The sequence below is a fragment of the Trifolium pratense genome, linkage group LG2 (genome assembly GCF_020283565.1).
Source record: "Trifolium pratense cultivar HEN17-A07 linkage group LG2, ARS_RC_1.1, whole genome shotgun sequence".
NCBI lineage: Eukaryota > Viridiplantae > Streptophyta > Magnoliopsida > Fabales > Fabaceae > Trifolium > Trifolium pratense.
The window spans coordinates 37,766,240-37,778,944 of NC_060060.1; the positions used below are offsets into that span (position 1 = coordinate 37,766,240).

General features: G+C 34.7%; 1 protein-coding gene across 3 annotated transcripts; it reads left to right on the forward strand.

The window, feature by feature from the left end:
- Positions 1–556: 556 nt before the first annotated feature.
- Positions 557–11,756, forward strand: LOC123909683. 3 transcript variants are annotated; one of them, XM_045960555.1, is made up of 16 exons: positions 557–848; positions 1,972–2,036; positions 2,887–3,319; positions 3,405–3,681; positions 4,256–4,557; positions 4,889–5,071; positions 5,293–6,039; positions 6,118–6,212; positions 6,306–6,365; positions 6,452–6,540; positions 7,975–8,565; positions 8,746–8,820; positions 9,042–9,112; positions 9,198–9,255; positions 10,206–10,470; positions 10,670–11,756. In XM_045960555.1, exons 3-16 carry the CDS (start codon positions 2,907–2,909, stop codon positions 11,383–11,385), a joined length of 3,942 nt encoding a protein of 1,313 aa, XP_045816511.1. In that variant the 5' UTR covers positions 557–848; positions 1,972–2,036; positions 2,887–2,906; the 3' UTR covers positions 11,386–11,756. The 3 variants fall into 3 exon arrangements, with proteins under 3 accessions (XP_045816511.1, XP_045816512.1, XP_045816513.1); XM_045960556.1 differs by having other exon boundaries at positions 645–848; positions 2,903–3,319; XM_045960557.1 differs by having other exon boundaries at positions 648–848; positions 1,972–3,319.
- Positions 11,757–12,705: the final 949 nt, after the last annotated feature.

Genomic DNA, 12,705 nt, shown 5'->3' on the forward strand with positions numbered 1-12,705 from the left:
ATGTATATATTAAGCTATCAACTATTTTTGTCACCATGTTAATGTTTAAACTTACATATTTTAAAAAAATGAAGAATCTAAGATTTAAATCCAACCCCTCCATCTATATTCACGATAACTATAACATATCAACTAAATTTTTATTTTTATTTTCGGGATCATGCTAAATAGTGTCAAAGGTAATTGTTACGAAAAAAAACAAAAGTTTTAACTATAAAAGAATGCTAAACACTGCCCAAAACAATGATTAAGAAAATAAAAATGGAAGCAAAAATTTTAAGGAGAAAAGAATACTATTCAAAAAGGTTCAATGACCAGTTTGTTGTTCGCTTACTTTTCATCCACGTGTAATTATGTTAGATATCTACTACAAAAAAAATTATTTTTAAAAAATTTTAAGACATTAAATTTTAGTATATGATATTAGTACCGTTTTTATTTCCTTAATTATTGCACACTAGTATTTAACATTTATCTAAAAATTTGGGAATACATTTTCCAATTAATTTAGACAGTATATGATGATAAATCATAGCACATGTATGTAACACAATGCCAGATATACGGTGTCCAACAACGTTATTACTAAAAAGTCCTCAATGAAATATTATCCTAAGATTCAAAAGAATAGAAAGGAGATGGGTAAAATAGTAATATAAAGACAGCCCAAATTCTGCCGATCATTGATCAAAAACACCGTACTCCTCCTTGACGTCCATGGTTTTTCTTCGTACGAATTTGAAGCTATAAAACTCTGCGTCAGCCAACTCAACGATAACGTTCAATTCCAACGTTTCTTCGATTTTCTCAATCCACGATAAAACCCTCTCATCATTTCAACATTCAAGGTTTTCAATTTTGAATTTCGCTCTATTTTTTTCCTTTTCAAATTAAATTTCTAGGGTTTTGTTTTTGCCAATTTGTAATGCTTTTACTCTCTCATTAAGGTACTTTGTTATTTCTTTCTTTTCCTTTTCTGTTGATTCTTCCCCCTAGGGTTTCTTCTTCTTACTCTTTGCTCTAATTTTTTTATTTTATTTTTTAAAAAATCATCCTTTTGAGTAAATTGAAATGGAACTTGAAAGCAATAGGGTAGAAGATTTATGTACCTGCATCAACTTTCTACAGCATAGGAACTACAAGTTATTTATATTGTTGATACTGTGAATGATGATATATTAGATTTAGTATATCACAATTATATTTATTTACTATCAAGTTATCATATTGTGTATTATGAATTGAATAAAGCAAATTATTTGAGTTCAGTTTGTGCATTAGTTTCTAATGCGTTGTCATTGCTTAATGTGGTAGTAGATAATGGCCATGTTTGTTTCAGATTTTTCAGCAAAAAAATCTATTTTTTTTTTTAAAAAAATCACTTTTTTTATTTTACTTGTGTTTGTTTCAGATTTTTTCAAAATTCATTTTAGTAAAAAAATCATTTTTTTCTTCAAAATGAAAAGCTATTTTCAATAGCTTTCTTCAAAATCTATTTTTTTGTAAATCATTTTCTAAAAAAATAGATTTTTATGATTGTAAACAAACGGAAAATAGCTTTAGATTTTCTTCAAAATCTCTACAAAAAAATCATTTTTTTTAAAGCTTAAACAAACAGGCCCAATGTATTGAGGTGAGGAAGTAAGTTTACGAGCAAACGAAGGTGGGTGTGATCTGTGTGTAGGAAACAAAATTTGACATTTATACTGTTAGCTAATTTTCATATAAATTTCGAAATGACAAAGATTTCACTCTGATGTCAATTGAGTATTTATTTCTATGAAATCACATTTATGTACAATTGATCTAACTTGCATGTACATGAGTTTGCACTGTGACTTGCTTAAAATGTGAGCAAAATGTTGACTGATATGGAATTGGAAAAGTTTTTACATGGTTATGTAATTCACCTTTTGCCATTTATGTAATTCACCTTCTTACATTAAGTTTTCCCTGTTCAATAATTTGCAGCTTCAAAAGATACTTACATTTATAAAAGTGTTGCGAAAGGAAGACATATGCTATAAAGACTTGAGGTAAGAAGTATATTACAGCTTAATAATTTCATTCCTGATTCTTCCCCTCAGAATATATTTGGTATGCGGATAGGAAGGAATGGAACAGTTTATTTCTTCTGTTCTCCTTGGTTGTACCTTCTTAATTGAATCAAAATGTCCAGTTATTTTTTTTATACTTTGCACCCAATGTTGAATCCTGTTTTAGTTCTAAAATAATAAAATGTACCAGATATAGACTGGAACCCACATTTTTCATTTCATATTGGCGTATCTTGTGTACCAAGCACCAACTTTACTTTAGTATAGTTCATTCAGTTGAAATTGAGATAGTTAAAGTCATTTAGGAGAACGTTCGTCTGCTGCTTGGACTTTTTGTCATTAGTCTTGTGTGTATGTTATTAAAATGAGATTTTGTTTTGTGGATATTTTTTGTTTTTGTTTGAGGTGCTATACTATATGGAGCAATGATATATTAGTGATATAAGAATGAGGATCTAGTCCTGTATAAAGCAGATATACATATCATGTAATTTAATCCAGCTTTTTTGAGATTTATCATGTTGATGGAAGTTAAGGATTTATAATTTTTTAAGGTGTCCATTTTAAGTAGCTTTGTACGAGAATAGTGGTGCTGATACTGTTAGATACTTATACAAATTTTGACATTTATGTGGTCTTCTAATCTTTGGAAATAGTATATATGGCGAATATATTTAGTGTGTTAATTGAGTTTGACTTTTCTATTATTACTTTGACCATTCAGATACTTTTTCCAATTGTTCTCTTGTTATTTAGATCTATCCTTTATGTGCTTCTGTTCTGCAATTTTGTCATGCACCAATCTCTGGTCTGTATTTTTTAATTGAAGGATGTTTTGGAACTAGTGCAATGGCGACATCTAGTAAGTTTGATCCATCTTCCAGTAGCCCAGATAGACCACTGTACACTGCACAGCGTGGATCCAACATAGCTGCTTCATTAGATAGGTCAGGTAGTTTTCGAGAATGCGTGGAAAATCCAATTCTGTCTTCTCTGCCCAACATGTTGAGAAGTAGTTCTCCAGCAACACACGGGGATGTGGAGAGCTTCTTCAATTATGTGCATTTTGATCAAAAGTTGCTAGTACTAGATCAAAAGTCTAATCGTCACATGGATTATAAGCGACATGTTAATGCTGCTCTTGGAATTTCACCTGATGAATCTCCATCTAGTTCCGCAAAAGGAAAGCTACTGCCATCCCCAGTACCAGAAGATGTAAAGCGTATGAGGGAAAATTTGTATTCAAGCACTGTGAAGGCGAGGTAATTCTTTGTAGGTTTTTTACTTGCATTTAAGATAGATTTGTGTAATTAAGGAATAACATTGCATGATTATGCATTTCAACAGGGAACGTGTGAAAATGTTCAATGAGGCCTTATCTGTATTCAATGAAGTTTTCCCAACTGTAAATGTGAAGAAGAGATCTCGAGTTGAAGGGTTTTCCAGTGATCGTTCTAGTGTCTTGTTAAATGACCGCTCGGTCTCGGGGCCAAGCATGGGTAAGGTTGGCGTTCAAGGTCATCCTGTCACTGGTGGTTTTGAACTAGATCAGCAAAAATTGGAAGAAAGGACCAAAAATCTTGGTCCAAACAAGCGCCCTCGAACTTCTATGGCTGATTTAAAGGTACGTGTCTGAAATTTTACCACATAATTGTTTGCTAGTGTTACCTTGACACAATTTCATTCTTTCTTTTAATTCCTTTTATTGTTGTTTATTAAATTTTTACTGTTTTTAAGTAAATACTGCATTTATATATAGTATACTATATATACCTTGTAGTATATTTTGAAACTGAAACATTTCTTCTCCATATCTCCAACTGACACGAGAATTGGCTTTGGTTTTATTCTGTATTCTCAAAAGATACATGCTAGTAACATTTCCCTACTTGTGTTCTAGTGGACATATATAAAACATTTTATACCTAAAAAATTATGTTATACTTGTTGTATACAATTTGCACTCTATCCTTACGTATGTAGCTGTTTCATTACCTTTATAGTTGGTTTATGCTTTTCTTGTTTCTTTTCTGAAAGTGGCGAATTGCCGAAATGTAGATTTTTTTTCTTGTTCTAATGAGGCACGGCACGGGTGTGCATCGGTGGCTTTAAACTTGTGTTATTTCTTTTATATGTTGAGTCAGCTTTCAGATTAACATGGTGTGTGCAGAACTGATAGTGTTTTTGATAAATTCCAGATGGATGTACGTACCAATTCTCTTGTCAGACCACCTGGGACTGTTGATAGAGATAAGGAAAAGCTACGGATTGCCAATAATGGTGTAGTTCAGAGCGAAGAACGAAGCTTACCTATTGTAGGTGATGGTTGGGAAACGTCAAAAATGAAGAAGAAGAAGCGTTCATGCATCAAACTAGACGTTTCTCCAAGTACTGCATTGAATAAACCTGTTAATGGTTTCCAGGAAACAAAACAAGGAATGCAACAACGACTTACTTCTGATTCTCGGTCGAAATTGAGTAACGATTCTAATTCTTTTAGGTATGGAAGTATTGGGTAGATTGTTGTTGTTGTATGAATATAGTAATTAGTGATATCTTTTTATCATGTTTTTCAGTTTAATAATTTTTTGTGGATATTAAAACATGTTAGTAAATGGTGAAAGGATTTATTTCATAGAAAAATTATATTGTGAGGGATTTTGCTAGATTCTTTCTGATTTTTAGGATCATGGCTTTAAACTCTGATGGAAGATATCATGTAACAAGTTTTTATTTATTATTATTATTATTAATAATATTTTTATCATCAAATTCTTATTTATTGTTTTGTTTAGATTATAGATATAATATTTTCATGTATCTTTGTATAGGCTGGGAGTTTCTAATGGAACTGTTGCAGCTGGCAAATCAGATGGAATCTCTCAACAGACTGGGTTGGGTATACGTACCCCTATCCAAAGAAACGGACAAGATAATAATTCCCTTGTCAGCGATAAGCGGGGTCGTTCTGTTAGTTCAGACAAGGAGAGGGTGACCTTCAGAGCTGTTAACAAGTAAGCACACAAACTGTGGCTCCCATTTTCTCCTTTATTGATTTTTCACTTTGAGGAAAAGCTATTTCCTTGGCTACATTTTTTTACATGTTGCTTTCTTGTATTCTTGTTCTATTTCCATGTGCTTTTGGAGCCTTGTGATTAGTGATCAAAATCTCTCTTCATGTTTATGATTAGAATTCTGGAGTTGATTAAATTTCTATATTATGTTTTATGCCCAGGGCAACAGTTCGTGATGAGTTCAATTCATCTAGCCCTACCTCAAGTACTAAAATGAGTACTGCTATTCGGGCTCCACGGTCAAGTTCAGGAGTTGCCCCCAAGATGTCACCAGTTGTCCATAGAACAGCTGTTCCTAATGATTGGGAGCTTTCTCATTGCGCCACAAAGCCCCCAGCTGGTGTTAACAGTACTAACAATCGCAAACGTGCGGCATCGGCACGGTCATCTTCCCCGCCTGTTGTTCCATGGCAGAGGCCACAAAAGAGCTCTCGGACTGCGAGAAGAACAAGTTTCGTGCCTGTTGTTTCGAGTAATGATGAGGCCCCTGCCTTGGATGCTGTTTCTGATGTTGCTGGTAATGATATTGGGATAGGATTTGTGAGACGCTCAGCTGGCAGTTCTCCTCAGCAAATCAAATTAAAAGGTGAACCGTCTCCTTCAGCAGGTTTATCTGAAAGTGAAGAGTCTGGGCTGGCTGAGGTTAAACCTAAAGAAAAGGGTAGGAAACCAGAAGAGATAGATCTGAAACCTGGACAAAATGTTCCAAAGGTCTCTAACTTTGTCACTAGAAAGAGTAAGCTTGTTTCTGGGGAAGAACTTGGTGATGGTGTTCGGAGGCAAGGCAGGACGGGGCGCAGTTTCAATGCCACAAGGTCACTGACACCAATGACATCTGAAAAGCTTGGAAATATAGGAACTGCGAAACAATTAAGAAGTGCAAGACTAGGGTGTGATAAGAATGAAAGGTTAAAATGCTTCTACCTCCTGTTTAATTTTTTTCGGCATATAAATTGAAGTCTTAAGGTTTTATGGAATCCTTGCAGCAAGGTGGGTCGTCCACCAACAAGGAAACTTTCTGATCGTAAGGCCTATGCTCGTCAAAAGCCTACTTCCATCAGTGCAGCAGCAGATTATTTTGGTACTAGTTAAAACTTTAGAAAAATCAAATGAACACTTATGTATGTGTAGTGTAAGTATCGTTGTTCATTCAGTTTTTGTGTTGTTGGTTTAGTTGGGTCAGAAGATGGACACGGAGAGCTATTGGCTGCTGTAAAGGGTGTTATCAACTCTGGTATAAATCTTATTAAATACTATATATCTTTGCTTCCTAAATAATTTCCCCCTGATGGAGTAATTTAAATGATGTTATTACTGCAGCCTATTCCTTCTCCAGCCCCTTTTGGAAGCAGATGGAACCTTTCTTCAGTTTGATATCTGAGGAAGATATTACTTACTGGAAGCAGAAGGTACTAATATTTGTTTTTCCAATGATAGTTGTCACTTTTTTTTTAAGTTTGTGACGGTAGTCATGCTGTGTATTTGACACTTAGTCAGTGTTCCATATGATATGATGGAAAACAGTACATTGCAGCGATGCTTTAGATTTTTTATATTTTGTCCATAATATCTTAATTGCCCATAAAGCAACAGATTAACTATATCATGTGCAAATAATTGTTGATGAAGAGGACATTGTCTGTGTTATTGTATGTGGATACTCGAAGGTTCTGTTTTGTCCTATTAGATCTTTTATCAGTTCTGTTGGATGCAATAAAATGTTTCTGGGGCTGCACTGCAATATGAATTGGATCAATAAAGTGATGAAACATTTATTCAGGTCCTCTATTGTTCAAGGATCCAAATCTGAATTCTGGAGATAGTTTTGATGAGGATTACAATTAAAGTCTCAATTCCACGATTGTAGAGCCGTGGTCCCACTCCCTACTTTTTTTAAATCTTCCATACTCTGCACTCTTCTCAATTTTTTATTCTGTAATTTTGCCTCTTGCCCCCAACTACATCTGTTAGATGTCCCTTACTACTAAACTGTCACTAGCAGAAACTGGCTGGGATTATTCTCCTTTGTTCACTCCTATTTCACCTGACATACACCTTAGTTACTATGGGTTTACTAGTATTACTACTGACTACTGAGAATTGTTGAGTGTCAATTACTATCTCCGATCCTAAACATAAGAAGAAGCTGTGTCAATAAAATTTGATGAATATGGTTTAAAATTTGGACCAGATACATTAACTTTTGTTGACCCAACTTTTTCTTATATTTAGGACCAGAGGTAGTAGAAGATAGTGCAATGGTGCCTTTTGTTTTAGTCATATATTTGATGTTAAAGATATGACTTTGCAATGGCGCCTTTTGTTTTGGAATAATGTTGCCCATCCATTGACTGTTGTAGTAGGATATGCCATTGACACATCAGTTTCTATGTATCTGAGTATCTGAGGTCATTTGGTAACTATATTGACTAGATGGCATAATGTTGTGCTGCATCCACGGCAAGCCAAATCTTAAAAAGCTAATGAAAATTGTAAAGTAGTGGTGGTGTTTTAAGTTTTTGGCTGTTATTAGTTCTACCGGCAAATTTTCTTCATAATAATCATAATATGACTTGTTATTGATTATTTTAGAGGTAAATTCTTGTTATAATTATTTACTACTATTGTTTGTTATGTTCTGAACCAATATGGAACAGTGGCCATTGGATTTTATTTTGTGGTCATGTTTTCCATATCTGTTCAGTATTAGTTTGATGTGAAAACCTTCAAAAATTTTTTTATCCATGATTAAGGTATGATTAAATTGGTTTGAAAAAATGGAATTTCTGAGACAAATATATAATAGGAACCAAACTTCTTTAATACTTCACTTGCCCTTTTAGGTAACTCTTGAATCAAGCACTCTGACGCCAACTCCAGTTCCTTCAAATATAGATGGTTGTGAAACCATTGTTAATAGATATGGATTGATTGACTGCGAAAGAAATGTCAGGTCTGATGTTCAACGTAGTGCTGGTACTAATTCAGAAAAGTTACCACTGCCCAAGGGAAGTCATAACATGGTACCTCTCTGTCAACGGCTTATAGCTGCTTTGATATCAGAGGAAGATCGTAGTGGTGGAAATGAAGATTTCAAGTTTGATGCATATGATACTGAATCTGAGCCTGATGGAGAATTAGAATTGAGTGATTTAGATTGCCGCTCACTAACTAATTTTCAGTTTGCTCGTCATTCTGCTTATAATGGTTATGGGGTTATTGGGATGCCGGCACATGATGAAACTGAAAGTGATATGATTGATATTCCTAATTTTGGGTTGAATCCAAGCTTTGGCAACTCGGTAAATGGTTTTCTTCATGATAAAGCATTAATGTCTGGCTTGGCTTGTTCAGAGTTGCAATACAATAGCATGGGTATAAATGATAAGCTTCTATTGGAGCTTCAAAGTATTGGACTTGACCTAGAACCAGTGGTAAGCTTACTCGCCTAGTCCAGTGACTTTAAACTATATTGTTCTAGCTTGTTCTGTATTTTTATTATTCCAGAAATCTCTTTAATTTAACTAATGTATTACTTACAAATGTTATGACTTTTGTTTAGTATTTAGTATGTTAGAATATGATCATAACTGTTTTTTTTTTTTTTGTTAAAGCCTGAAATGGTGCAAGAAGATGATGAAGCCATATTGGAGGATATTACTAGGTTAGATGAGCTTCACCATGAACAGGTATGGATTGATGCTGAAGTCAAGTTATACTGTGCTAACTGTCAAAATCTTTTCCCCACTGTAACTATACTTGTTATATAACATTTCACACAGTATAATTGTTTAGATCGGTTGTAGAGCTGGAGAGATTTGATTAACAAAATTTCTTCAATATTTAATGAAGTCGATCTTTTATCTTGTGTGATTTAGTTATTGATTTTTTATTTTCTTGTGTATCACAGGTTTCCAAGAAGAAAAACTTGCTAGATGGATTGTTGAAATCTGTGTCAGCAGCAAAAGAACTTCAGGAGAAGTAATTGCACTGCCATTTGTACCCGTTATGTGCTAATTTTAATTTGCTGTGTTTTTATTGTTCTAAATATAAACTTGTTTAACAGGGATTTTGATCAACGTGCTCTAGATCAACTTGTTGTGACAGCTTATGAGAAATACACGGTAATCTTCTTGACTTTCGATATTACTGTTTGTTTGTATAATCTGGTTGTCAGCTTTAGAACAAGTTTTTTGCATGCTAATTTAGTTTTGGCTCGAAGTTCTGGGCTGAAGATTTAGCTAGAGCTATATTACAATAGTTGCTAAAAGGTTGGGGATCTCTATATTACAATAATGGGTAGTGGATTCAGAGTGAGGACCTGGTTTGGACTCTGTCATTGTTCAGGTATTTTTCTTTGAGTGGGGGTGGGGGGGTAGAAGAAGAGTATTGGGTTTTGATATTGAGCCTACTTTATGAAGTTTTATCAGGCTCTATTTTTATTCTGTGGGACTTGGGTTTTTTTCCCAATAAAGAGACATATCAAAGTGTAAAAGGACCATATGTTGTGCAATGTATTCATGCTACTGCTACATTAGCTGCAAGGTATTTGATATGGAAGCAACCATGACCACGGACCATAGCAGTATTGTAAAGTGTAAAATATAACCGTCAGTTATCATCATAGTGCTCCTCCTACCACATTATGAAGTATGAAATCCTACCATTTACATCCGGAATTGTTATAACTCAAAGTGTTCTTTTTCTGCTCTTTAAATTTGTATGCAACATTTTTTGCCTATTCTTGGTTTTTGTAAGCAAAAAACCAAAGTCCATGCTTTGACCTATTATCTGCTCAAAATGATTAAAATTGACCTTAGAAAAACCGTCCAACATTCTATTTTCTATTATAGTCAATAAAAGGGTGGCCCGTGTGTGTTGACGAAGTTCCACAATTATGGTCTAGGGAGGGAGGTTGTTTCGGTTACTAAAGTCTAAACTTGAGAGAACCGGGTCACAAGCAACCTTGTATTTCTGTTGCAGTTGTAGCGAGGCTCACCCTAAAAAATGCCTTGTATTTCATAATTATTATGTCATATTGCAGTGGCTTAATAAATGATTGACTGAATGACAGGCTTGTCGGGGTTCTAGTGCCTCGGGTGGGAAAAATTCAAGCAACAACAAAATGGTCAAGCAAGCTGCATCGGCATTTGTTAAATGGACGTTGGAACAATACCACCAATTTGAAGATACAGGCAAGAGCTGTTTCAGTGAGCCTTTATTCAAGGATATGTTCCTTACTGCTTCTTCCCAGCATAGTATTGTTCGGCATTCAGATGGATTGGAGGCTGATTCCAGAAAACCATATACCTCTTCCCTGTCTCTGAAAGCAACAACAGGTTCTTCATTACATTCTGGCATAAATAACTTATTTTGTTTTTATTCTATATATCTGCTGTCTCAGCTTGCTCACTTGCATACTTAGATAACAATAATTGTACATGCTATCTTTTTTGTCTGATCTATAATCTTTTTATTTTTCCATTTGCTCCTTTCAGCAGAAGCTAGATTTTGATATTTTTGTTTCTCTTTCTGCAGCTTCCATGGGTTCACAGCAGAGCCCGTCACAATTTTGTCAGAATATGGATAATCTTGATCTCACTTCATCAGATATGCTTCCTGCTTTAAATCATTCATCTGAACAAACCACTGGCAAGGAAGATTTGTGGTCAAACAGGGTGAAGAAGAGAGAATTGTTCCTCGATGATGTCGGGGGTACTCAAGGTAATTCAAGTGCTCCGGGCATAGGAAGTTCTTTAACAAGCAGTGCAAAAGGAAAGAGGAGCGAGAGGGACAGAGATGGAAAGGGGAATGGCAGAGAGGTACTATCCAGAAATGGAACTACGAAAGCTGGTAGGCAAGCATCATCCAGTGCGAAAGGAGAAAGAAAAGCCAAAACAAAGCCTAAGCAGAAAGCAACTCAGCATTCTGTTTCTGTAAATGGCCTCCTTGGCAAGTTGTCAGAGCAACCAAAACCGGCATTGCCTTCTGTTTCAAAACCTGTCGAAAAGCCTAGTAATAGAAATGCCAAGGAAAAGGATGAGTTTTTGGGTGGATTTGATGAGCCAATTGATTTGTCCAACCTGCAGCTGCCTGGGATGGATGTGCTCGGCGATCCTGGTGACCTTGCTGACCAAGGTCAAGATATTGGTTCATGGTTGAATATTGATGATGATGTATTACAAGATCATGATGACTTCATGGGCCTTGAAATTCCCATGGATGACCTTTCAGACTTGAATATGATGGTTTGAAGCTGCTTTCTTTGTATAGAGTTCATTATTATACCAATAACAAAGGAAACAAAGTACTCTGAAGAAATAACCAGTTACATAGGATGGTTTTATGGCTAATTCTGTCTACAATTAGGTTATATAGATTCTTTGGTAAATTATTCTCTCCTAAGTTGTTGTCGAGTGATGTTTTCAGCTGTTCGGATTTTGCTCGTGTTCAAGTTTGTGATTTCCGCTGTAAAGATCTTTTTGTTCGAGGTAGAAGTTAGTATTCCTAGTGATTATATGTTAGAAAACATTATTCTGGTTGTAGCTCTTTCAAATCAGAGAACAAGGCCTTATGTACATACATTTAATTTTTATAATAAAATCAGCATTTTTGTATGCCGAAATGCCATCGAGTTTGCTACTCTGTTGATCTCCTTCCCTCTTCTTCCTTGGGTCTTTTGGGTTTTGCATTTTGCAGATACATACCTCAATGTGATGTGGTGCAAGTGGTTTGCTGCAGTGGCTTCATCAAGGTGTTATCCACATTATTCTTAGAGGTATTCGGGGAAAATTCTGATGACTGATGTAAGTGTGGCCAACTGATTATTGCCTGTGTTTCATGATTTCATCAGATAATACGTTGTTGCCTGCTTTTGTTACTTTGGAATTTGGATGTATGAAGCAGATTCTGGGTATCTATATCATTGTTCTGGCTCTTTTCTTTCTGTTTTTTTTTTTTTTTGTAAGATTCTGGGTAGACAACACATTTGACCTGATTTTTGTAATAATTTATGCTTAGAAGAGATTCTTAGTTGAGGGAATTACAATATTTGAAGGTTGAAGGGTCATCTTATTGATGTAAGTACTTCAAAGTAAACCTTCCCAATTTTCATTGTTCTATTTAAATTCTGATATATCTGTCGTGAAAGAGACTATTATCCATGGATAATTAATAGCATGTGGCTCACATGGATTAGCTTCCTTTAGCATGACTTTGTCTCTGTAGTTGCATATTTTATGTTGTAATCAGGATTTTCCTATATATTGGGACTTGATGTGAATTTATAATTCGTTTTGTGTGCATGTGACTATTACTAGTATGTTGTTACCTTTTTTCTTAATCAGCAAATATATTGATACACTCTTCTTTTAAGTATAAGACATACTCAAAGGTAAATTAATCTTGAATTAAACTTGAGTGTGAAGTTATTAATCTTATTAAAGGTAAATTGAATTAAACTTGACGATCAATGAAACCTAAATAAATTTCATGTACACAATGCACAGTAAAATTGTAAATACTACTCGTATTTTTTACATAAAAATGTAAATTGTTTTAAGAGAACTTAGATG

Excerpts from the sequence above, each read along its gene's own strand:
- LOC123909683 (XM_045960555.1), top strand. The coding sequence starts at position 2,907 with ATGGCGACATCTAGTAAGTTTGATCCATCTTCCAGTAGCCCAGATAGA. Across the intron at positions 8,566-8,745 it reads GACTTGACCTAGAACCAGTG|CCTGAAATGGTGCAAGAAGA; the intron begins GTAAGCTTACTC and ends TTTTTGTTAAAG. Across the intron at positions 8,821-9,041 it reads ATGAGCTTCACCATGAACAG|GTTTCCAAGAAGAAAAACTT; the intron begins GTATGGATTGAT and ends TGTGTATCACAG.